The following is a 22,726-nucleotide window of genomic DNA, read 5'->3' on the forward strand; positions in this document are numbered from 1 at the left end:
AAATGAGCTTTGTAATATTTGATCACGTGGCAGGTTTCAGACAACGCCGAGCTAGCCTCATTTTTATGATTATAGTATAGATTATATTTCCCCAAATATTCTGATCCAAACTCGCACGCAGAGAATTCAGGCTTACACTTTGGGTTTCCATAGCGATGCACTATGAGAATTGATTCCAAAATTTCAGTCGAGCAAAAGACTGGAGTTGTATTCAGTAGACAGAGCTCAGGTTTTGGCGTAAAACATAATCTGCAAATCTGTGGATGACATCCTCTCCAGGCTCTTATGTAATGATGTCACATGTTCATTTCCCACACAAATAAGGAATTCAGAGCGGATCCCAGCAACAATAAATCTAACCTAATGGAGATTTTGACGTTCTGCCAAGCAGGAGCGTTCATGTTTATCATCGTATCATCACATTAAGCTCACATGCACGCGCGCACACATTTGTCATGACATCATAATTGGCACGCAGCCACTGAGAGTCTGAAGTCAGTTTGGACGACAGCACAAAAAAGGCCAGGAAGGAGCACCAGTGGAATGAGGGAGTGGCGCTTCGAAACATAAAACACCACAAAGTGAAGTATTCAAAGTGGGAAAATGCTTTCCCATTACTTTTAAGGCTGCAGAGTACAACATCTTTGAAGGCATGGAGCTGCGTGGCGCGCCTCAGGTGGTCATCTGCCAGGGGAAGATGGTCCTGGAAGACGACAACCTGCACGTGACCTCAGGCGCGGGCCGCTTCATCCCCTGCTCGCCGTTCCCCGACTTCGCCTACAAACGTGTCAAAGCCAGGAAGCAGGTAAAAGTCTGCTCACAACGTCAGTTAGTTTTGTCCAACTAACCAACTTTCTGGTTTGCAGACAAAATGATAAGTGCCAAACGATTGCTTACATAAGAAAGCATGAAAATGTTTCCCAATTTTGTCTTGACGGATTTTCCTGGTGTCTTTTTTTATGGATGTTCTAACCTGGTTCTGGATGACTGGAAAACTTACAATGCAAAAGCACCATCCCATACAAAATCCTTCTTGGCTAGTCCTATCTTAGATTTGTATCTGCTTCCGTTGCAGCTGGCCGTCCTGAGGGCAGTGCCCAGGGGGATGTATGACGGCCCCGTGTCGGAATACTCCATGTCACGTGGCGGCACCCCGTCCGCCTCGGCTCGTACGTCACCCACCAAGCAGCCTGTCAGGAACTTGCACCAGTCTGGATTTAGTCTAGCAGGTAACCCTGCACCATGCGGTGAGCATAATGCCCTCAGATCTTTCTTCGTATCCATGAGTTCCTTTCAGTTCAAATCACGTAAAATCACATCAAAGTCTGACATAATTTTCACGCAACTCCCTCACTCGCCCTTCCAGGTCCCCCTACTCCTGATGAAGTCTCGACAAGGCCTCCCGGTCGTCGTATTATGGTTCCCCCTGGTGGCCGTTCCAACATCACCTCCCTCAGTTAAACTCCACCCAGCCATCCAGCCCAAGGAGGACTTAAGTGTGTGCCTCCAGGAAAGAGTGCGTGTTCATGTATGTGTGATGGGAGGTAGAGCTGACTCGAACGACCACGACTAATTCAAAACAACAAAAAATGCCTTACCTGTCACTATGCTAGTCTTTGGTTGCTCAAAAGGAAACACATTTTGGCAACATCGAATGGGTCTTTTTATCTTATTTTATTTGAAAAAAGATAAAACAACCAAAGCACAACCAGTCTCAGCCTTCCTTCTCAACCGTTCTGTACTGGTGCTCTTGGTAAGTGAATCTGTATAAAAAAAAAAAGTTCTAAGTAAACTACCTGGTCTTAAACGACATCCATTCATCCTAATTGGCGTTCCATGTTGCTGTACATACACTAAATGTCAAGTAGCTTTGTGAATGATGTTGTGTAGCTTGTTTTGGGGGCCAAATGATAATAATTAAGGTACTTGGTGAATCATGGAGGCGAATTTGACCTGAAGAACATGGAACTGAATGGGCCACACGGATTCTGGTGACATGATCCATGATTTCTTTGTCAACTCGTCTCCATAGCGACCCCATCCATGTGATGTACTGAATGATGAGTATTTGAAAAAAAGTAGCGAAAGAAATTGTAAAAGATAAACCAAGAAACATTTCTTTGTACCGCTTAATGTTTTACCAGAGGTCATCTTGAAAATGAGAAATAAAATTCAAAGATCTGTACATGTGACCCTGTATCCACAATAAAAGAAGAAATGATGCTTTAAAAAACCTCGTCAAGGCTCTGGCTCTACTTTCTTTTCACATTCCAAAATGAAAATCCTGTTTCGTAACCCGCATCAGACTATAAGACGCAGGTGTTTTAAATTAAATGTCCATATTTCTATTAGCTGTATTAACAAAACAAATCCTCTAACAGTATCATAAAAATCATGAAACATCCATAGATAAGTCGCACAGGTCTATAAACCGCAGGGTTCAAAGCTTGTCTAAAAAATAGCGTCTTAAAGTCCGAAAATTACGGTAGTCACAAATTCTTGGGGTGTATCAGGTCACATCAGCATTCAGAATTAATTAAACACATTATTGGGCAAAATTGGGTCTTTTAAATATTTTCTTCAGTGTGGCCCTAAAACATCTTTGCAGAAATCAAGTTGTGTTATTTTTGTATACATAGTGATTTGTTTTCATGTTGTTGTATCAACTCTCAAAATAGCAGAGGTGGGAAAAAAATGTAATGTGGCGCTCTGACTTAATTCTGGAATAAAAACAGGAGTCACAATTAACTAAAGTGTTTTTGCGTTTTCACCTAAAAAGCACATGTCAAGGGCCAACACAGCATATTATTCTCCCACTTTGGCTAGCTTGTCTGTTTACTGGCGTGGTATCGACAAGAATGAAGCATCGTATGGACACGAATGACTCAGCAAAGCTTTTGGAGCAACAATAAAGTGCAACGCTGAATGACGTTAAATTGCGGATGACGTAAGAGTGAATCATCCACTCAAGCCTCTGTGACCTCCACATTTTTGACGCACTACCAAATCTATTCTATTCAAGTGTTTTATATTCTCAGAAATGGATGGATGGATGGATGTTTAACCCACCATATTAATACCAACGCAGCAATCATACATCTGAGCACTAGGGGAGGCTAGCAACACAGCAATACTAAGAAAGATGTTTCTATTTCTTCCAGTATGATTTTTAAAAATTATTTAAAATGTAAAAAATGCATTAAGGCAGAGTCAGCTTGGTTTGGGAACAAAGTTATTTAAGGCACACCTTAAAAGATACAGTAGAAGAAACATACAGTGACAAGTGAGGGACAACAAAACCTCCATTTTCAAATTCACAGGTCTGTTTGCCTTTGTCTGCCATACACGTTTTAAAGCATATTGTATATTTTACTAACCTCCTCCCTCCCCCCCTGACTGCTCCTATTGCAGTGATGTACGGTTAAAGAAAAAATGCGCAAAATGACATTTACAACAAATACCAACACCAACACAAATCCAAACACTGTGCCCATTTTAGGGTGAAAAAGTGCTAGAAGCATTTAAAAACATATACAAATATCAAACTGTGTAACGTCACGGAATTAACAAGCATGAATGAAAGCCAGTGTTTATTAATTAGAATGTGATCACTGCTAAACCACTGCTGTCGTTGTGCTCAGACATTAGTCTGGTACTCATATAAAAGTCTTTCTTTGGTGAGGGGAGGAGCTTCATTTAGTTAGTTTCTGTCTGATAGAAAAGTAGTGCTTTGCTGCCATTTTATGGCATCTATAGACAATTTGATTTGGGAAAGGTCAGGGGGTCAATATATCCCCCATGAGTAGTGTGGAAAACTGTAGCTGGAGCTTCGGGCTTTCTGCACAACACATCAAATATGAAATTCTGCAGTGGGGGGTAATTCTCCAACCACGACATAATGGGGCTAGCTAAAGCTCCAGAGCCACCTTCGAGCAACTTTCAGTGTCCTCCAATCTACACTGACGGAAACACTACATCAAAGCCAAAAGGTAAGCAGAGCTGCATTTTGCTGGATATACATATTAGGGTTAAAAGCGCTAGCTTCTTCGGACCAGCCCGGACTTAGACACAAAACAAGAAATACAGGATGTCAAGAGTTCTCTGATGCTTAATCCACACGGACGTTATTCAGATACGTGAATTGTGGAAAAATGCATATTTTGCCTTTTTCAAAATGAAAGTGTGTCGACCCTGCAGAAAGGTCACAAACGACCAAAGACAAAAAAGCTATCTCAGAGCACTGATACAAACCTACCAATCAAAACCAAGTCTACTATCTTAAAGGCGCATTACCATTCCTGACTTGAAGTTGAACCAAACTAAATGTAGATAAAGTGTCCAGCAGAACGTTTGCTCCGCAGTTCTCTCGTGACGTAACAGAGCAAAACGCGACATACTGTACATACCCTAACAGTCCTTCAAGGTCAGGGGGGAAAAAAAAAAAATCTGCCGTGATGCACATAAAGAGTCTCTTCACTCACCCTGTACTCGTCAAGTCTTTGCAACGTTCGTTGAGGCAACCCGCTTATATCAGTTGCGGGATGGAGGTGCTGATCTACAAACAATGGCGGGAGACAAGGAACAAAATGTGTGTGTGTGTGTGTGTGTGTGTGTGGGGGGGGGGGGGGGGGCTTGAATCCAGTTCTTTATCCTGATAAAATAGAAACAGGTTCCACATTGTTGTTCTGACCGTCCTCTATTGCTTTACTCTTGTTACTTTTGGATAGTTCAGTCGAGTCCGAATCTGCCGCTGCTCTCTTTGACCTGTGCAACAAACATGGTGTGAATCATTCACAAATGTATTTCTTGTTACATTGGTTACCAATTTTTTTTTTCTTTTTCAGGGCGTGTCTTACTTTTCTCTGTTGAAGATAATAAAGTCTCTCTGGATGTTCTCCAAACGTTGCTGCAGCTGACCATTCTGAGGAAAAGACAAATATTTTAATTCGTCAAAATCACATTTTAATGCACACACGCACACACTGGATGAGGGTTAGCTCTACCATCGGCAAATAACACCAAGACCCGTTTAATCATTGTAAAGACAGATGTTCAAACTGCTAGCTTGAGCATCGGGGAGTGCTCGGCTGGAAGAGAGCCTGCTGGGGACATTTATCAGTGTCCTTGAGTGCAGAGCAAACTATGACTACAACTTCAAATAAATGTCAATAACTTCTGTTTTCTCATTTCATGCGTCAGACTAGAAGAGAGTATACGTGCGGATGCGGCAAATGAGTCAAAATGTCTGCGATATCGCCAAAGAATTTCAATCGAGTTAATTCGCCGCTACATTATGAGGTCGGTATTAGGCAAGCAGGCTGGGAGTGATAAAAAGGCGCTTGAAAAAGAGGTCACGCGCGGTGAAGGAGAGTGACAGTGACAGGCAGACAGCATTGCACAGGCCGGGACAAGGGAGGAGAGCGCAAATAGAAATATGCAAAAACAATACAGAGAAGGGAGGCAAGTAGAGATTTCTTCATTTAATATTGATCTGTTACGCTCCAGTTATCATGCTTAAAATCACACAGCTGACATCTTTTTTTTACTTTCTCACATACATGCATCCATCAAAAGCTGCCTGGCAGGATTTTAAGCATTGCAGCATGCACAGTATAGGCAAGACAGAACTTTTTTCTTCCTCATATCTTTAAAAATATTTTTACTTGGGCCAAGCATTTACCCCAGCAATGAAAATGATTTATGCTCTCAGTTGGCCTAAACCATTTTCTCTAGTGTTGTGTAAATGTACGAATAACACAGCAAAGCTCACTGGATGCATTTCATTTGAGTTATTGTAGACAATAAAAAAATACTTTGTTGCTCTTGAACTCAACCTGAAAGTGTCCCCAAGATTTTCAGTCGGTAAAAGAAAAAATATCAAAGAGGTCTTTTACAGCAACAACAGTTAACCTAACATTAATCAACGAACAGCATTAGATGAAACCTTCAATCACTCACAGCCACTTTAATTTCCTTCACTTACATTCCAGTTGGTAATGTGTGTAGACGTTGCGAGCGCACCAGCCGCGTCACACTTGACTGGACGATCAAATTAACCTTTCTCTTCTCGCCTCTGTTTTATATAAACACCCAAAGGGGTACGACTGATTTATGTGCGGGAAAGACGGCAAAGAAAATTGAAATAGCGCACAAGGAGCGTGCTATTTGCCTTGCAAAGTCAGGCGGCGGGCAGGCGGCCCATTTGTTGTGACGGTGAGGGAGTCCTTAAACGTGTCCTTGACATTCTTATTAGCGACTGGAAGATGGCAAAATAAACTTCTTCAGGACTCAAGCATGCTCGCTTAGGGATGTCGGAATTACCTGCGGTGACCCATCGGAACCCTGGTCCTTGGTCTTTCGAGCGAGCCTTTTTTTCTTTTTGTGAAGAGGTTTGGATTCCAGGATCATTTCCTCCAGCTCAAATGTTGGATCACAGTTTAGTCGCCGTTTCTGTAAAGCCACATCAGCGATTCATATGAAAAGATGATCATTCCAATAAGCATCTCAAGATTGTGACATTGATTTACTATTAAAATCTAATTGCTAGTTGCAACCATTGCTGCCACCTACAGGATTGTAGTGTAACAGCAACGTATGGCAACTTATTATATTCCCTCCTCATTTGATCGTTTGGCCTAATTTCAATCCGTACTATTCTGTTGCTATCTTATAATTGCTTTTAGAGAGTTGACACAGCGTGAGACCAAGTCGTTTGTGCAGACTGAGCAACTAGGTTTCCGTTAAATCTTAGTCTGCCCCCCGAAAAGAAAATATTGGTGTGGAGATCACGGCATTTACGATTGTTTTTTTTATGTTCCCTTTAGTTACCGACTACGACGGTGATTTATGCGGCAATGGCCTCACGAGGAACGTTTGGTGTTCAACCATGTCAGTTGAATTGTCATGCTCACATTGGGAATAAAGCCCGGGGGAATCTGCTTGCTGAGCACACTGTCCCAACTGACGTCCGACATGTAGTCCAGATCTTGCAGTTCTGCCAGACAGGAAATGCGCTTGTGGACGTCTATGCAGAGCAACTGAAGGGGAGAGAAATATCCAATTCTGAGATACGAGTGGTCTGAGCTGCAAGATAGTTTGGCTGATGAAAGGAGAGTCAAAGACAACAACTTCCATTTAGAAGGCAAACGGTGACTGGGCAGATTCGTCAAGTGTGAAGGATAATGATAAAATATATTATGCGTGGAATTCTCCCCTTACGTTCTCTTTACATCAGCCTCGCACACATTCGCAGTCTCTCACACACACTCGGCCGGAATGCTAATGAGGTGAATGAAGTCTGGGCACGGAGAAATGCAACAGTTAAAACTGCAGTGGATGGCTGCCAAGACTAAACCCTGCATATACACACATCCAGTTGATGAAGACTTGATTGAAACAAAAGCAATGGACGCCAGAGACTTCATTATCAGAGGGTCTTTTTGTGTGTACATCTCAAAGTTCTTAGCACATGAAGAAATATGCAAATGATGATGTGGTGTGTCAGTCATGTGCTATACCTTTCTGAGAAGCGACTTCATCTCTGAGGACCACGCTGTTGGGAAGCTGAGGTGGACCTTGTGGAAGGTGTGAAGGATTTCATTGGATGGGGTGCTGGACCTCATCACGTAGGGCCTCTGAAAGCCGGCAAGGAGACGGGAGACAAGCTTACAAATGCTTGTGTTGGACTGTCCGCAGGAGTTGCTTTGACAAAGTGGGTGTCTTAAAAGCAATCAAGCCCTTTCTGTTTTCCCCCCCCACTCATGCTTCTCCCTCTGGTTCTGTTCATTTTCTGGCCTCTATGAGGATAAACGATACAGCGAAAGGGGACTAAGCGACTCTTTTCAAAACACCAAGAAGCTTTTTGTTTCATCTTCCACCATTCTCTAATGTTACCATCGCTTTTGGAAGAAGTGTTAAGTATTGGAATTTAGAAAAATCAAAGGTGAATAACTGATGCCAATTTTGACACTGAAATGCTGAGCAATTAATGTCAGCAATCAGTGCCCAGACCTGTAGGTGGCGCTAATGGACCTGGAGTATCATCCAGGCAGCTGAGATTGGTTGAAAAGATTCTGCGCTATTCATTATTTCCGTGACATTTTTTTAATTCCACTTCTCCAGATGAGACTAGCTAAAGGGAAAATATAAACCTCATTTGAGGGAAATCAATTTCAATTACACGGGCCTCAAAATAATCTTGAATAGATTTCCATATGCTCCCACAGCCATCTGTCCCACAGCGTGACTAAAATATTCACCAGTAAGGTCAATCTAAATGTAAAATTCAATTACAGCTTTATCCCCTTCTGTTTTATGGGGACTGCGAGGCGAATGGCTTGCCTCAATCACATGAGCTTCCATATTTATTGTCGGTGCGGAGCCAAGCCGAGATGATGCTTGCGATAACGACGGCTTGTTGTCGTTTTTTTTGTTACCTGCCCTCTGAGCAGCTCGTAAGCTGTGATGCCCAATGACCACCAATCCACTGAGAAGGAGTAACCAGGATGGGAGCCTTCAAAGTTCTGAAATAACTCCGGAGCTGCAACGTGATATAAAATATGGAGTATTCAGAGAAAGCAGGCACTTTGGTGAAATCCAGTTAAGAACATTGACGGTAATTTACGTTAGCCCATCAATGACTGCTTGAACATTGAACATTTATTTGAATTTATTCATATGGCTTCTCTAAAACGTCGGTGGATCTGGAACATAAGCCCAAGGCTTTAACTGTATGTGTCTATTTTCTTACCCATGTACGGTTTTGTCCCTGCAATGGATGTTGCCTTGAGGTCATCTTTCACAATGGCTGCAATGTTGAAGTCAGTGAGATGGACGTGACCTGTTCAACCAAGAGATTTAATGTCATGTAGCTAAAGTTGATCGAGAAAGACGGAAATATCAAGTCAAAGCTTGATTGTTCATATTTAATGATGCCTCTGTCTCACTCAGACGTTTCATCTTCTTGCCTCACTTCTTTTGTTTTAAAGCTTTGATGGAATTTCACGGGGGAGTTTTTGCTGCATTGTTACAGCGATTGTCACAACAGAAACCTGTAACAACCTGGATGTCTGAACAATGATTTAGCAGATTATCTCATTGCGTACCAGGATTACCACAACAACTGTCGGGAGGTTTATTCCATTTCAAAATTCTCTCTCTATATATATACAAAGGAGCTCACCATGTTCATCCAGTAATATGTTGTCAGGCTTGATGTCTCTGAAGGGAGAAACACAACATCAGCATTAGCTTTGTTTTTTCATTCTGATGGCTTAAAATCAGGCTAAGGTGGCTTGTCCAAATATTCAAAAATGATTTATCAAGCCCTGACTTTCTAGCCAGCACCCTTAGACACATCAGTGTTTATATTAGTAGGGATGGTAACACATTGAGATACTCTTGAGAATGTAAAGATGACTTTAATGGAAGCCACCTCATTGTGTTTTCCCTCATTACAGTCAGCTGCCCCGCAGGAAGCTGCCAGTATTTAGCATATGAAAGGCCACGTCGAGCCGGGCTTTGTGCTTGTGCCCCATGTGGCTGACGTTAGGAGCGCGGTGCCGAGCTCGCCGATGCCCTGGCAGATCAAGCGGTGCGTGTGCACAGGTGGGAGGGTGAGAAAGGTCGCTCATGTAAGACTTAATTAGCTGACATTTGCCTCAGAGCCTGGTGGGTCGGAAGTGACAGAGAGAGACACTGGGTCTGACTCAGACTAGATGAGGGGGGCGCTCTTGAAAGAGGCCGGGATGACATTGTCAAGGAAGGACCCAAACAATGCTGATGGGATGAGGAAAAAAGTCAATTATCTATGAAGCTCTAAATTCAATATATTACATAGATGAGTCCATATGATAAGAGCTGTCTGAAACTGTCAGTCACTTTATCACGAACGATGGGATGATAAATCATTAGCTTTCATCCAAGCTGACATAACATACCCAAGAAACCTCTGCACCTACAATATGATTTTTTCAAACTCATGCAGGACATTTGTTTTTAACATTCCTGCAAATTAAAACAGCAATAAAAACACGACAGCACCGATAATCTTAAAATAATAGGATGCATTAGGCTTTTAATAAATTGTAAGAGGAAGGAATGTTGACCAAATCAAGCGAGTATAAATAGCGTCGTCAGAAATGGGTTGGTACAGAGAAGCATTCGAATTGATCGTAAAATGCAATAAAGAGGAGGAAAAGGATGTCTTTTTTTGAGTAAAGTGAGAAGACGTGTGCGGTTTGCTTGGCGTAAACAGATCCGAGCATTCTTTTCTCTCGCTTGACGGGTTCTACAAGCTATTAGCGGGATCTAATGGCCTCATTACAGCCTGCTATCAGAGGCAGAGGGGTAACTGAAAACCTGTACGTGGGTCATAAGATCCTGAGTTGACACCGGAGCTGGCCTACGAGGACCAAGCCTCGGAGATGCGTGGTTCACACAAGCATACGTCACGCTCACCCGTTTTTTTCTTTTGGGCAAAGGAGCACTGACACGTGTGAGAATGGTGCCGATGCACGTATGTGAGTGTTTTCTCACATGAGGGCACACTGTGTGTCTGCCCGCGTATGAGATGTTCATTCCTTATTCATTAAGGAGAGCTGAGTGCGGCTGCTGGGGGATGTCAGGGTTGACAAGTTTGGAGAAGGCACAAAAATAAAGCCAAGGTTAAAATGCACATCTTAAGTACACAACCTGTCAGTCCTACCACGAGTAACTCAGAGATGTCCATCTTCTGCCTTATTCATTTTATCTGCATGTTTTTGTTGCAGACAAGACAAGACAGTTTTCAGCAATTAATGTCTGGTAGACATTCGTTGATCTTTTTTTTTTTTTTTGAGGCACAACATTCAGGGAGCTAGCACCAGTTTGCACCTTAATCTGTATTTATGAAACATGAGCGTATAATTCCCCCTCGTCCTCCCTCTCGGTCTTTTTTCATCTTTACCCAAATGTAAAATTAATGCGCTCGAAATGGCTAGCGGCGGTATCGGTGCTTGGTATCGGTATCGTTGAGGATATGAGTTATTGGTATCGATGGTGAAAATAAATGGTATGGAACATGCCTACTAAGTAGACAGTCTTAGTGGTCACATCTGTGTGAAATTCTTCACTCAATTTCCATAGAAATGAGATGAACGTCTCATCTCATTTCAAACTAATGAATGCAGATTGAAGTGATGTTGATTCTATCACCGCATCAGCTGGCAAGGCCGGTACTAAAATAGAAATGATCACTTTGACGTCGAGTTACATTTAAATTTCACTCAATGGACCGAACGGTATTTGCAACTTAATACTACCGTCCCGTTTTATTTCTCTTCTCACTCTGACTGATGTTTAAGAAAAACGGATGAGGTCATGCGATTTTGCTCCTCATTAGTTGGCCTCATTTATTTCTATTCTCCATTACTGTGATGTTTCCTGTTATCATGATAAAAGAACGGGATTGCTTTTTCGTAACTAGCGGACGTTATTCCTCCAACAGTGGAACGAACATGTTTGATTGAGGCTTTTCATGCTAAAAATATATGTGAGGATCATTGTGTGCCGACACTGAGGTGTTGAATGGACGTAAATGTCAGGGAGGATGGTGCAATTGAGCTGCGTTGTACGGTTGGGAAACCCCGTAAATTTAGGTTGACAGCATCATGGAATAAACACTTGATGAAATGACACCATGAGTCGCAAAATTCACAACTTGATCAAATGTAGCCTATTAGACAATACAATCGTACCTCGGCTTAAGCCATATACTCAACAACACAAATAGAGAAAGTATAGTTGCCGGATTAAATCACTTTAAAAGGGTGGATTAATCGTCCTGTGAGTAGTCTCAGTTGAGGATTTGAGGACTTTTTTCTAGAGTTTGGCAGCAGCCGCCATGTGGCTCGCCCCGCTTAAAAAGCACTTAACCTGCAGTTTACAAATTAAATAAGTCTTCATCTTGCACATTTTATAGTAGCCACAGTCTGCAGCCAAGGGATAACGGTTGTGTCGGATGGGACCTTTGCGTCAAGCTATTTTAACCTTTCTGCACATTGACTAAGCAGTCTTTTTATGGCTGAATAAAATACATGTGAGCAGACACCAGGGAAATGCAGTTGAACTTGTGATGACCTCAGATTTGAATACATTTTCCTCCTTCCATTAAAGGGTGAATTTTTCAGCGTCATTAAACATGGATTTGAACATTGACTATTCAATTGTATTCCAATTTGGAATTGTACTGACAAGTCATCAATTGAGGAAAAAAATCCAACCTGTGTATAATGTGCTTGGAGCGCAGGTATCCCAGAGCCAAAGCCAATTCGCAGATATACAGCTTGACCGTGCTCTCGGAGAAATGAACGTTCTGCTGCAGATGATAGCGCAGGTCTCCTCCAAGGAGCAAATCTACCACCATAAACATGTCCTCCTCATCCTGGAAGGAATACCTGCAATAGTGGAAGATGAACAGTCACAAAGATAATCAGCAGTCTGGAATTACATTCCAAAATATAGATGTATTTTTTTGGATGATTTTGATGGGTGTCAAACTTAAGACCCGGGGGCCAGATCCGGCCCACCAAGTCATTTAATATAGCCCGCCAAAGCAAATCCTGTCAACTGTGATGTCCCATGAATTTCTTTTTAGACCATATTTTCTTGTCGATGGCAAATTCAATATTCACTCCATGGTATCTTCTGTATTCGTGTCAATTGCACTTTGTGTGAAAGGCAACATCTGAGGGAAGTCCAAATCAGCATGCGGCTGACTACTTTGCTGTTGCAATGATTACTATTCAAGCTTCTCGCTGATGTGATGCCAAACTACTCTTTTCCAACAACTAGAAACATTCAGCCTGGTTTTGACATAACCACACGCTTGGACAATGTTATTGTTGTCGCTTAACACACAGGGATCGAAAGGTGATTCGCCTGCATGGGTGGTGATTTATTGAGCTGACTCCAAATTGTTTGTTCGGGGCTCAGATAATGCTGATTAGCCTCACAGGGCAGGAAGAATATCTGCCAAGGTTGGAAAGAGGATACATACATTGCCTTAGCACTTTTTCTCTTGTACAGCTCACACCAAAGAATTTGAATGCGGAAGAAATATATGACACGAAGTGAGTCAGTGTTTTGACCACACAATGGTACCACGCTTTCAGAGAACCACCCAAATACCAAAACATGATTACAAATCTCCATTCTCTTTGAATTCCATTTTTAAATTTCACCCAAAACATTTTGCTTGTCACTCATCTCCAGATGGGCGCAAAAAAACATTAATATGCAAGCCTTTGATTAAAAAAAAAAAAAAAAAAAATGCTGAGGTTGTAGTCAGCAGTGTGAGCCTGCTAACAATGTTCCAGCACATTAATCATTTCAATCGTCTCATTATCTCTCTCATACTTTCCACCTCTCCTTCACAGACATTGATGAGTAGAGCGTAAATATCTTTTAACCCAGTTAGTCAAGGTTATAATGAGGCAGAGCTGTCACATGCATTTAGGAGACACAGCTACTGGATTGATTGGCAGACTAATGCTCTCCTTTGAACACCAATTTATTTGTGTCAAATATTTGGCATTTTGCCTTTCACTACGGGGAATGATGTCAGTTCTGGTTTGGAATCTGGGCTCCGGATAGCTATGCGGAGTGGTTGGCTGTTTTTATTTACTCCATACTCTTCTTTCTAAAATACGATGATTTAAAAAAAAAAAATCCTTCATGTTTTTGAAGTTCCATTAGCATTTTTTTTTTTTTTTTTTTTTTCACAGAGCAACAGAAGAATGGGGACAAGAGCTTCTGGACGTCTTCCCGGTACCGAGGCAGCTTTGGAACATTGTCCTCCTTCTAGCCGTCTGTGTTTTTCTGTCTGTCTGGTTGCGCCTCTCGTCTCACATGTGTTTGAATGTGACCGCTTTGTGGCCTCCAGCCAGCCAATCCTGAGGGAGCGCATCCTGCATGGAGCTTTTAAGTGAAGCAGAGGCACCGCAGGCCACTTGGATAATGGAAGTCTCGCAGCAGCTTACAGGATAATGTCCTTACAAGGAACTCCTTTCCTCTCTTTTGTATTTAATAGACATTCTTTACAACATTACTGTCAATTCTTTGAAAAAAAAAATCAATCAGATTATGGTGGGTGTTATAGTCCAACTTTCAAACATTCAACTGAGACTTAGATGAATTTACATATTCTCTCCAAAATTTGGAATTCTATTTATAAATTACGTAATGTTGATTCCTAGAGGAATTTCTTTTGTCATGTGTCATTGCTTTCAAGGCATTGCTTTGATAAGAAAATACAGTTGAGCATGAATAAAAGATAATACATAGATGTTAAAGGCTTGCTGGTACAACCCTCGAAGCAATTTAGGCTTTTACTTTGTACAGTTGAGTCCTGTAGCAGTTATGCTATGATTTTTTTTTTTTTTTTTTACGGTAGCATGTAGTTGTGAGTGCGGTTAGCCTTACAAGACCTATGTTGTATGTTTATAAAATGTAATCAGCTGATAAATCTGTAATTGTTATTTTCTGCCAAAAATAAACATCAACACTGGCCTCCAAAGAATCTATATCGGGCGGGCCCTTGACAAAATTAATTAAATTCTCCTCCCTTTTATTTTGTTTTTGCTTTAGGACAATGACGTTTTCCAGTTTGGCCTGAAAAAGCAACAATAACAATAAGTCATACAGGCTTGATTAAGAAATTATTCTCTTTTGTTTCCATAGTCCATAAAAGGAGAAAAAAAAATCTGTTTATCTACATATAGCTGGTGCGTTTCATTTGCCTGCAGGTAATCTCTCAGTCTTTAACCTTGAACGCAGGACAAACATGTGCCAGCTCAACACAAGCCAGCGAGTGGGCGGGCGGGCGGGCGGTTGGGCGAGCAAGAGCCGCTGACCCAAGCACATCTCCAGAGGAAAGCACCTCTCCCCTCCCAGGGGGGGAATTTCCACTGCCAAAAGCATTCACTTTCAGACTCTTCCAACGCAGCACGCCGGAAAACATGCGCTGTCATTGTTTGCCCCATAAGTCAGAACATCGCCCGTGTCTGGAGCCTCCTCCGAGCTCAGCTGTCCTTAATTTCCTGTATCCCATCCTCTCTTTTCGCTATCCCTCCATCTTGACTTGTTTATGGCCAAGATTGTTTCTCTCCGAGCAGACTTTCTGTCAGTGTTGTTTAAAGATATGGCGTAACATTAGGGCCATCCAAAACAGTGAATAAATAAATCAAAGTGATAGCAATTAACTGCAAGGGACTGGAAGAGCTTGTTGGTTTTCATTCAGCCGTGCCAGTTTTTCTTTCCTTCCATTCTCTGGGTGGCAGAGGCGTGCTTATCAAAAATAAATGAAGCCTTTCAGACAGTAACCTAACAAAGCGCACATGTGAAGCATCTCCGAGATGTCCTTCTTGATGCTCAATACGATTTCAAACCATGATCACCGGGTTGCTCAAAAGGAGCCCCGTGACTCACGTTGATGATTCGTAATCTGAAGGCTGAGGCTGTGTCCTTAAATTCCCCAAAGGCAGTGAGGCAAATGGGTTGGAAAAAAAAATGAAGCTTGAGAGGAGCAAGCAAACTACTTTTTTTTTTTTCTCCCCCCTTTTAGCTACTTCAAAGGGATGGGGTGATGCGCATGAAGGATTGTGGGTGTTCATGACTCACCACGGACTGAACACCATTTTAATGGGTCGTTTTGGCTTTTGAGTGTATTTCAACGCGCTGATGGACAGTGTCGCGATGACAATGCCATAGGGAGGAATTGAAATGGCTTTTGCGGTCATGAGGGGAGGCTGTGGAAGTGGAAATCAATGAGGTTCTCACACAAGGCGATTTCGTCCCACTGTAATATCTCTTTCATTCGTATGAAATTTAATAGACTGAGTAAAGACGCATAAAGAGAACAATAAAAACACTAGTAAGGGAGATTTACCAAATGTTGACCAGAAAAGGATGCTCCAGGTTCTGCATGATCTGCAGCTCTTTCAGGACGTTCCTCACTTCGTTACGCTCCACACATTTTAACTTGTTCATGTATTTCATAGCGTACATCTTCTTGGTGTCTTTCTTCTGCACGATGCAAACCTGGGAGGAGCAGAATTATTTCAATGCGAAACACTGACAATGATGGAATTGTTGTTATCTATTTGAACAAATGTATTGGGTTGCTTATGTTTTGAGGTCCGGAATTTTTAAAAGACTAATTTCAGGAGTGCTGTAGATATGGGCCTAGTAATATTTTCTTTTTTCTTATTTTCAAAATCTTGTAAGTAAAACGTTTGTGTTTGTCGTCAGATAATTTTGCTTATTTTAAGTATTATGGTTCTCAATTTAACTTTGTTTTGTGCCTATATTAATTTTTGCAGTGCAGTGGAGGAGGGCAGCAACAGCAGCAGCCCGTAAGAACCTGGATCGGGATTGGCTCTCCATGAAATAAATGACATCGGGGTGCTTACCGTCTTTTGACAGTAAGACTATAGCCGCTCCCGAGACGTGCATCTGTGCTACAAGCCTCAATAAGGTAGTGATTACCGTTATCCGTTATCTAAGAGAGTCTTGTGTGGAGCAGCTGGCACAGTTAATCAGCCAGAGCCTGATCACATCACTCCCCCCATTGAGCAGCTTGCCATGTACCGTGATTAGACTGCTTATCTGCCGTCAGACAGAATGTTGATGCTGTACAGTTGGCCACATTGTTAGAAGTCGTTGCGCATGCCCAAAAAAAAAATTATTATTACCCTACACAATACAGCTCAAACAAATCTCGAGACTGTAAATGACGCTGGATGGCTGCTGATATTGTTTAGTACAGAACGAATGAAATGCTTTTAACATCATAGTTTGGAATTCTCACCAATGGCTCAATATAGAAATTGTAAAAGATTTTTATTCTTGCCATGATTTTTTCCCCCCCACTTCTTATTACATTTGTTTGCCAGTTACGAATATTAAAATGTAACTTTACTGACAAGATAAAATAAAAAAAATAACCTCACCTTGCCAAAGCTTCCTTTTCCTATTGCTCTGAGGATCTGGAAGTGGTCAAAATTGACTGTGGGAAAAAAGAAGGAGAGTCTTTTATTATTACTCTTATTCTTTTTTTATTAGTGCTTTCCTTTTTTTGTATTTAATTGAAGCTACTCTTTCACACACGCAGGCACACACATCACTCTCATCCATTAACCAGCACTGCCATTTGAAACAGGATGGGCTGTTTGTTTCCGGTTACCATGACGACAAAGGGAATGAGATTTTCCCCTCTCTGCACTTTCCTCTAAGAAGTGGACAGCTGCTGGACTTTTCACGTACTCATCTGAGCATCATCTCTCCATATTTACACAAAGAAAAGTACACACACTTTGGATTTGACAGTTTGGATTAGTTTGCCACGTAACACTTTCTTTTTTGCTTCTCGTCCTAATTTTTGTGTACTCAATTTACTCCCATAGAGGCCTGATTTACAATTCATATTTCTAAGATGGTGCACACATACCTCATTCTGTTCACACCAAATACAGACACACACCATGCATAAACATTCTCATTTCCCCACTGAGATACTCGAAGATTCTTTGCTTGATGGCTTTTTCGGAGAGACAGCTGCCTGCAAGTGGAGGTACGGAACCACTTTTGTATTGTTCCGGCTTTAATACGCTATGTTAAATGATGGAAACATGAGCAACAGAGCGTGTAATTAGCGCAATCCAAACAGGAGTGTAATTGACACGTTGACAGCCGTACATGGAGTGTGGAAGTCATCAAAATAAGGAGCTCATTTGCTTGTCACTTTGCGTTTGACTGACATATTGAATTGATGTAATCTCTGTAAAGGGCTTTTGGTTGTGACCCATCGAAATGATTTTTTCTGTGAGTGTAATCCCCACTATAAAATGTCATCATTCACACTGAACTCAAGAGATTGGAGTCATCACAGTGGGAAAAAGCCATTGTATGCTAGTCGATCTTAGAATTTTGTAGGATATTGTACAAAAAGTCCAGCAGTAAAGTACAATGGTGAATATTTATTTATTTATAACCATTCTAAAGGATACTGGTCACTTCTGGCATAATTCCAATCTGCAAATTATTTAGACCATTAACAGTAGCAATAAATAAATAAATAAATAAACTTCTGAAAATCTGAAAAGCTTTTGTTGAAGGACCTGGATTAGGTTGATTCGATTTGGATTTGAACCCCATAAAGCAGTTATAGAGGCACAAGGGAAGATCAGGCCTCACGTCGTTACTCCGACCTCGGCAACAAAGCCCTCGGGCCGATGTGGCAAAGCGAGGGGAATAAAGCACCATCAGCAGTAAACAAACGTTTTAAGCATAGTCGCCTAGTTACCCAAGGTGGAAAATATATGTAGCACGTAGGGGATACACATTTCATCCCCGAAGGAGATCAACGACATGTCCTGACAGGGTTCAGTGTCACATGCATACCTCATTTTGGATCAATTAATGTGGACTAGCGCAACACCTATTTCAGTCTGCCCCATCTGACGCAAGCCAGGAAAACCTTCCCTTATCTGTAACCATAATAGTGTCTTCACAAGATGTGTTCAGAAAAAGAAAATCGGTCCTTTTTGCATAAAACAAGTTAAAAAAAAAATTCCACCCAAGAAACTCCCTCAAAAGGTGCACGGTAAAGATTTGGTTATGAGTGCCGTTTTACCGAATTGGAAAGCCGGATGACTAATCAGCACTGAGGTTCGCCATCGTTGATGAATGATTTCCTTGGGAAAGTTTGCTTCCAGTGGAAAGGGTGTAATGTTAGTGGGTGTGATGCAGTCATTTGACAAGGGCAAATTGTGTGTGAACATTTAAGTGACAAAGAAAACTAATTAATGGAAATCTTATGCAGCTCTCCGGAAGACCATCCCTGTAGTTAATAAGGCCATGAGCATGTCAAATCTATCATTTAGAAGTGCATTTCTGATTTAATCAACATGTCACACTGACTTAAGTTATAGTCTGTGGGATGCTGCCAAACAGTTGGATCAATAAATTCAAGCATCTTCACACAGAAACCTTCAAACTGTTTGCAAATATCAAGACTGCAGACTCCCACGAATGCCACTTCTTTGTCCAGTGGTAGACCACAGTGCTATCGGCTTGTAAGTCAGAAAAGTTTCAGGACTAGTATCGCAAAAAATATATTTCCAATTCAAACTACAATATATGAGATTTTAATCTTCCTGGCTGATGCTGGACAACCTTCTCACTCACTCTACACAGATCTTTTTGTTTTGTTTCCACTCACATTCACATCTGTGGATAATTTCAAGTCTTGAATTAAGCAGACATGTTTCTGAAATGGGAAAACCATGCAAGCAGGGGAGAATATGCAAATGGTAGCAGATGTGCCAACCATTCTTCCACGTGCTGCCTCCTTGAAATATGAATATGAAAACTGTTGCTCCTCGTCACTCTCTATGCATGAATAGGTCATGCTGCACAGAGCTGTCGCCATATGGTGTCATTGAATTTTTTTTTTAAAATCTTTAAATCACATTATGAAATGGAATCCTAATCAACCAGACTTTTTCTTTCTTCTTGAAAACCTTTCACCTTTAACTAGCGTCATTTTTTTCTGGTGCAAAAAGCCCTTAAGCCTTTTTTATATGTAAGATGAAATATCTTCTACATCAAAGTCCAGTTCAGTCCAGTCCCTTGAGGATCACAGCACAGCATTTTTTTTCCAACACGGTTTCAGCCACAAAAGTACATGAAGAGGTTTTTGGACTCTTCAAAGGTAAAACTCACCCTCGTCGGAATCACCCGTGATGGGAGACTTGCTGGACTGTCCAAGCCCCATGGCGACTCCTCAGTCAGCCTCCGCTTCAGCTCCTGTCGCTTAACTCCGCATCCAAGAGCGGGATGCTCTCATAGCCTGGTTAGCAACTCTTCTCAACCTTGGCACACACGCATGCAACCCTGCATCTTCATGGGCAGGGGGGAGCACAGGTGGTCCAAGTCCTACAAACGCATTCACACCCTTTTTGAGATTTGCTGTCCCGCCTTCACTGATGTCTGGAGGAAGTACAGGTAGAGCGAGGTCTTTGGAAGGAGGGGGTTGATGTCTCTGGTGACTGTCTAACCTGTGTGGGGAGAAGGCAAACGTGACATCGTGAGTGGATGGGAAGGAGGGGGAACTGGAGGCGGTGCATAAGTAGCAGAGTGAGGCAAATAGCGAGCAAGAAGAAGGGCGTCTCATGCATAAAACAAAGTGTCTCAGCATTGAGCAGTTCTTCAATTGTGACAATGTACAAGAAAACTTGTCGCACAAGTGTTAGTATTTAAGTGTTTTTTGAGTGCCAGAGGAGAACTGATGTTTTCATTTTTTCACACCCTGCCTAACTGGTTCGTAAAAAATGCAATTGCTCAAGGTGCTGACTTCCTACAGTTATAGGTCCAACTTGTTTTTTTTCACCCCCTAACTCTAGAAAAAATACATTTCTAGAGTCAACGGGGAAAAAAACAGTACAGGTGGCAAATTATTGGAACCCTAAAACACAATAATATATCTTTTAATAGTTGTTTTTATTTTTAAACAGTGGACACCTGGCCAACACACCAAGAACTGTACTTATGGAGATCAGGTCTGCAGTGGCCTCCAACCACTGGACGCACAAATGAATGAATGGTTGATATTCTAGCTGGAGTGGTGCTCGATTGTGTTCTCGAAATGCAGTTCTTGAATGGCATGCATAAAGTGTCATGCATGCATGCACGTGTGGTGGGTGGGGAATCTTTTTTTTCCATGCAATGTAAACTCACAGACAAGATGTGCCAATATTCTCCCAAAACTAGTGCGTGGAGCCGCATCCGCACAGAGGACACCCTTGCGCAGAAATGATGATGATGGTGACGAAGAAGGGTGAAGCATGCACTGAATAAAAAGTCCCCCACGCGGGACAAGTGCGGAACACGTACCTCTCTGCTCGCGGAGCTTATGAGCATCTGCCAGGCTTGCAAGAGAGCAACAGTGCTGCTCGGAAAGCCTCACTTATCCGGAGCTTGCCACAAAAAAAAAAAAAAAGACAGACAGAACAAAAAGGTTGCGTTTTCCGGAGGATGTCTGTTGTTTTGTTCCTAAAGAGCGCCTGATCTCCACGTTGCAGCCTGTGCGGTATGTGCTTCTCACCACCTTGGCCACGCGTCTGGGGTGGCACGCACACGTCCGTGGAGCAGTGACGCTGGCTGACGAGCACGTTACTCATGCACCCACGGAGAATGAACCTGATTGTGGCTTGTCACTCTTCAATTGACTGCATTTTGCGCAACTGACACCTTTAACAGTTTGTTTGTGACAATTGCTTAAGCAAAACCGTTTCTGCAGGCTGCAGCTGCATCTTATCCTGATGTTAATTGCATTGCATATGAAAAAAATAAGTGGAAATTATTCCTATATATCTGCCCTTACAGATGAAATGCTAATTTTGTGTATTTAAAAGTTAAAAACAACTGAACTTAAATGTACCGTTGAAGGTCGACAACAGTGATAAAAAAAAAGGATGATAGATATTCTTATTGTTGCCAACTTTATCGTTCTCAGAGTCCTTCCAAAACACTCAATGAGAAATTTTAAAGTGGGTCAATCCGCCCTCCTGCACACAATAAATATGCTGACCGTTTCACACCAGGCCAGTCTCTCCATTTGGAAGTGAGACACTATTAAAGCTGACATGGACAAGGACACGGTTTCTCTCACCTGGATACAGAAAGAGTGAACCAACTCAGCTGCCTCAGCAGGCTGGTCCTGTTTTGAAACCGAATTTGTCTCCCAGGAAGTTAAGGTGTAAATAGGGAGGACTTTGTTGCAGAGTATCAGCATGCTTGCAGACGGACTCAGTATGAAAAACATGGTAGAGTGGCTCCCTCTACTGATAGAAAAATGATACAACATAAACCCACATTTTGCATTGATTAGTCATATGGGATCTTTCTTACATCTCATTTCAGTCATTAATATTTCATTAAAGCTGCAGTAAAGCATGAGCACCTTGGCTATGAAAACCCCAAAGCGTCTGTAAATCCTTTATTGTACAATTACAATTTTTTGCATTTTATGTAATTTAGCAATGCAATTAATATATTGTATTAATTGCATTTTTTTTTTAGACTGTAACACATTTTCACATCCCATTGTATTCATTCGTAATGGCCCAATACTTTTTTCACCCTCTGCATCTGATGACTCATCTGTGTCTCAGCTGCCTAGCAAGCATGAGAAATAATGAGAGGTGTTAACCAGTTGTGACAAAAGCCAACGGCAACACACCTGCTGCTTGCTTTGCCACAGCCACAAAACAAAATGTGTTGACGGCTTTCTCAAAGATCATGTTGGGTGAAAATAATATTTGTCATACAGTGCCCGCCATATGCATCTGGGGACTACACACGCTTGGCTTGTATTTCAAAACAAGTAGAGAGAATTAGGAAGTTCAGTGGAACATGAAACAGGAAGCAGAGTGGCTGCTGTTTGTCTAATGGCTCATTAAACAGGGATTAGGATGTGGATTATGACAAATATTCAAGATTTCCAAAACGTCTGATCTTCCTTTCATTTTTGTGCCCATGTCCTCCTGTCTGGGAAATATTGCTATGGGCCATTATGGGCTTTAGTAGTAAAGGTGCACATATGGGTCAAAAGATTTAAAAATGTCCATAAATTGGCTCCATGACTGACTAATGTCTTTGTTGTCATAAACTAAATGCTTTCTAGCTT

The 22,726-nt window shown here is 41.7% G+C and overlaps 2 protein-coding genes across 5 annotated transcripts in view; one reads left to right on the top strand and one right to left on the bottom strand.

Annotated features, from left to right (window-relative positions):
- Positions 1 to 2,237, top strand: part of dpysl3 (dihydropyrimidinase like 3) — a 10,530-nt gene extending 8,293 nt beyond the window's left edge. The window contains exons 12-14 of one of the 2 annotated variants that reach the window (XM_049743451.2): positions 626 to 805; positions 1,076 to 1,247; positions 1,367 to 2,237. In XM_049743451.2, the coding sequence (XP_049599408.1) occupies positions 626 to 805; positions 1,076 to 1,247; positions 1,367 to 1,461 (447 nt within the window). In that variant the 3' untranslated portion in view covers positions 1,462 to 2,237. The remainder of the gene's footprint in view (positions 1 to 625; positions 806 to 1,075; positions 1,248 to 1,366) is intronic. The other variant, XM_049743452.2, reaches the window with a different exon arrangement.
- Positions 2,238 to 4,601: 2,364 nt separating this feature from the next.
- stk32a (serine/threonine kinase 32A) lies at positions 4,602 to 21,815 on the bottom strand. Of its 3 annotated transcripts, none has more exons than XM_049743459.2 (13): positions 21,710 to 21,815; positions 19,762 to 20,096; positions 16,989 to 17,044; positions 15,926 to 16,077; positions 12,261 to 12,434; positions 9,182 to 9,219; positions 8,750 to 8,839; positions 8,436 to 8,539; positions 7,518 to 7,634; positions 6,912 to 7,037; positions 6,322 to 6,450; positions 4,857 to 4,921; positions 4,602 to 4,764 (listed from the first exon to the last, which is right to left on the bottom strand). In XM_049743459.2, the coding sequence occupies exons 2-13, from the start codon at positions 19,811 to 19,813 to the stop codon at positions 4,647 to 4,649; spliced, it is 1,221 nt and encodes a 406-aa protein (XP_049599416.1). In that variant the 5' UTR covers positions 19,814 to 20,096; positions 21,710 to 21,815; the 3' UTR covers positions 4,602 to 4,646. The 3 variants fall into 3 exon arrangements, with proteins under 3 accessions (XP_049599416.1, XP_049599414.1, XP_049599415.1); XM_049743457.2 differs by lacking the exon at positions 21,710 to 21,815 and adding an exon at positions 20,932 to 21,655; XM_049743458.2 differs by lacking the exon at positions 21,710 to 21,815 and adding an exon at positions 20,776 to 20,925.
- Positions 21,816 to 22,726: the final 911 nt, after the last annotated feature.

This window comes from Syngnathus scovelli, chromosome 15 (assembly GCF_024217435.2).
Source record: "Syngnathus scovelli strain Florida chromosome 15, RoL_Ssco_1.2, whole genome shotgun sequence".
Classification (NCBI taxonomy): domain Eukaryota; kingdom Metazoa; phylum Chordata; class Actinopteri; order Syngnathiformes; family Syngnathidae; genus Syngnathus; species Syngnathus scovelli.

What these genes read in the sequence shown, in the direction of transcription:
- stk32a (XM_049743459.2), bottom strand. Translation starts at nt 19,813, where the DNA reads ATGGGGCTTGGACAGTCCAGCAAGTCTCCCATCACGGGTGATTCCGAC. An exon ending in TCCAAGCACATTATACACAG is followed by an intron (nt 9,220 to 12,260) that starts GTTGGATTTTTT and finishes TTCTCCCTTCAG; the next exon opens with AGACATCAAGCCTGACAACA. An exon ending in ATTATCTTCAACAGAGAAAA is followed by an intron (nt 4,765 to 4,856) that starts GTAAGACACGCC and finishes TTTGTTGCACAG; the next exon opens with GTCAAAGAGAGCAGCGGCAG.